At 46.9% G+C, this 1,775-nt stretch overlaps 1 protein-coding gene across 1 annotated transcript in view; it reads right to left on the bottom strand.

Annotated features, from left to right (window-relative positions):
- Window positions 1-140: 140 nt before the first annotated feature.
- Window positions 141-1,775, bottom strand: part of LOC103805567 (cytochrome P450 2G1-like) — a gene marked incomplete at both ends in the record, with an annotated part of 1,817 nt that continues 182 nt past the window's right edge. The window contains 3 exons of the mRNA XM_009078222.1: window positions 141-282; window positions 808-984; window positions 1,377-1,537. Of these exons, the coding sequence (XP_009076470.1) occupies window positions 141-282; window positions 808-984; window positions 1,377-1,537 (480 nt within the window). The remainder of the gene's footprint in view (window positions 283-807; window positions 985-1,376; window positions 1,538-1,775) is intronic.

Raw genomic sequence — 1,775 nt, 5'->3', positions numbered from 1 at the left:
GATTGCAGCTGGTGATGATGCCAGTGAAGCTGAGGGATCTCTTTTGGCCACTCTGTAGAACGACAATGCAACAACTTCGTCCATTTGGCTAAAATATGAGAGACAGAGAGAGAGAGAGAGGGAAAGCAGGGAGCTGGTACCTTGTATCTTTGGGTATTTGAGAAGAAGCAGAAGCCCATATCGTACGGTGGTGCTAGTTGTCTCAGTTCCAGCGAAGAACAAGTCGAAGGTGCACGTTATAAGGTTCTTCATGTGGAAACTGGAATTGGGATGATCTTTCTCCTAGGGAAAAGGATGGGTTGTTTCTCTGGCTGAGCTGAGAAAAGTCGCCCTTTTTCATGTCATCCCAGGCCTTCCTTTTCACCTAGAGCTGTTGCATTTCTCTGCTAAGGTGCAGCAGCCATGTGGGGCATTGCAATGCTATCTTGAGCAGTAAACTCAATCTCAGAGCTACCTTCTTTCTAGCTGTGCAACTAAGGGGACTCAGGTACCAGTGCATCCTTCCTGTGCCAACTGCTTCCCAGTGAAAGAACTGCAAGACCAGACTGAAAATGTCCCTGTGTTTTGATAAGAGCAGATGAAGTTGTCGCTGTCCAAGCAGCTGCAGGCAGTGGTGGCTGCTGAGCATGCCAACCCAGAGATCTAAGCTCAAACACAGACAATATCTGGGGTATTGTCAGTGTCTTCGCAGTGCAGAGCTGGCTAGGAAAGAAGGCGTCATCCCAATGTCTGTGTTCCTTAGGAGAGTGAAGGGGCTCAGCATAGGTGTGTTTGTGGATGGGCTGAGGTTGTATGTTGCCTCCTTACCTCCTGCATTTTGCTGAGGAAGCAGTCGATGAAATCCTGAGGGGAGTTGGGATCTAGGGAGGCTTGGTGCAACTTCACCTCCTCTGCCACAAAGGCCTTTAGAGCATCAATTTCTGCAAATATATTGTGCTGGGGGCCAGGCAAGTAATCCAGGATCTTTGAGAACATCTGGTAGAGCTGGAAGGAAAGAAACAGGAAGGTTCCTAGCATGACCATTACCCCATCCTTTGGTATTAGCAAGAAGCCAAGGAAAGCCACAACCCTGTCAACAGAGCCAAGCAGAAGGACTATGAGGGAGGGCAGTCTGACAGGGCAGTAGGAGCTTGCTTAGTAGGAGTAGGAACCTTACACGTTGAGAAGAAGGGTGTTCAGAACTCTTGAGTAGCTACACTTAGCTGGGAAAACCAATTCCATTGGGGAGGCTGCTTCTTGATCTTGAATAATGTCCCTCCTTTGCAGCAGAGCATTGATGGTGTCCTAATTAGAGGACTGAAATGGGATTTCTGAGAGGGAGGTCTCCTGCTGGGACAGGGACAATGTTACTACTATGAAATGGTAACTGAATGTACCTGTCCCCAGTGGGAGTTTGTCATCTCAAAGATGTTGTTCGTGTTCTTCATCAAGGCCAAGAACTTCTTGTCTTTATAATCATATCGTTTCCCAAAGACGACAGAGCATATGACATTGGAGACAGCACAGCTCAGCATGTAGGTTGGGTCAAAAGGTGTTCCTGTGATATTAGAAAGGTTTCAGATTCTAAAAACCCTACCAAACTATGCCTATTTATGACTACTGTGGGTACTCTGAACTCTGCTTGTTAGAGGAAATAGAAGATATTGGTGACACTGAAGGGTCCTCCAAAATGAACAGGACATGATCAGAGAAATATTTACAGGTAGGTGGTGCCTGGACCAAACCTGTAGGAACTTCAGTTCTTTGCTAATGACATGAGCTCCCTTAATACAGGC

This window comes from Acanthisitta chloris, unplaced genomic scaffold (genome assembly GCF_000695815.1).
Source record: "Acanthisitta chloris isolate BGI_N310 unplaced genomic scaffold, ASM69581v1 scaffold817, whole genome shotgun sequence".
In the NCBI taxonomy this organism is placed as follows: domain Eukaryota; kingdom Metazoa; phylum Chordata; class Aves; order Passeriformes; family Acanthisittidae; genus Acanthisitta; species Acanthisitta chloris.
Note: the sequence above shows the minus strand (reverse complement) of the source record. Positions and strands in the feature narration are given on the sequence as shown.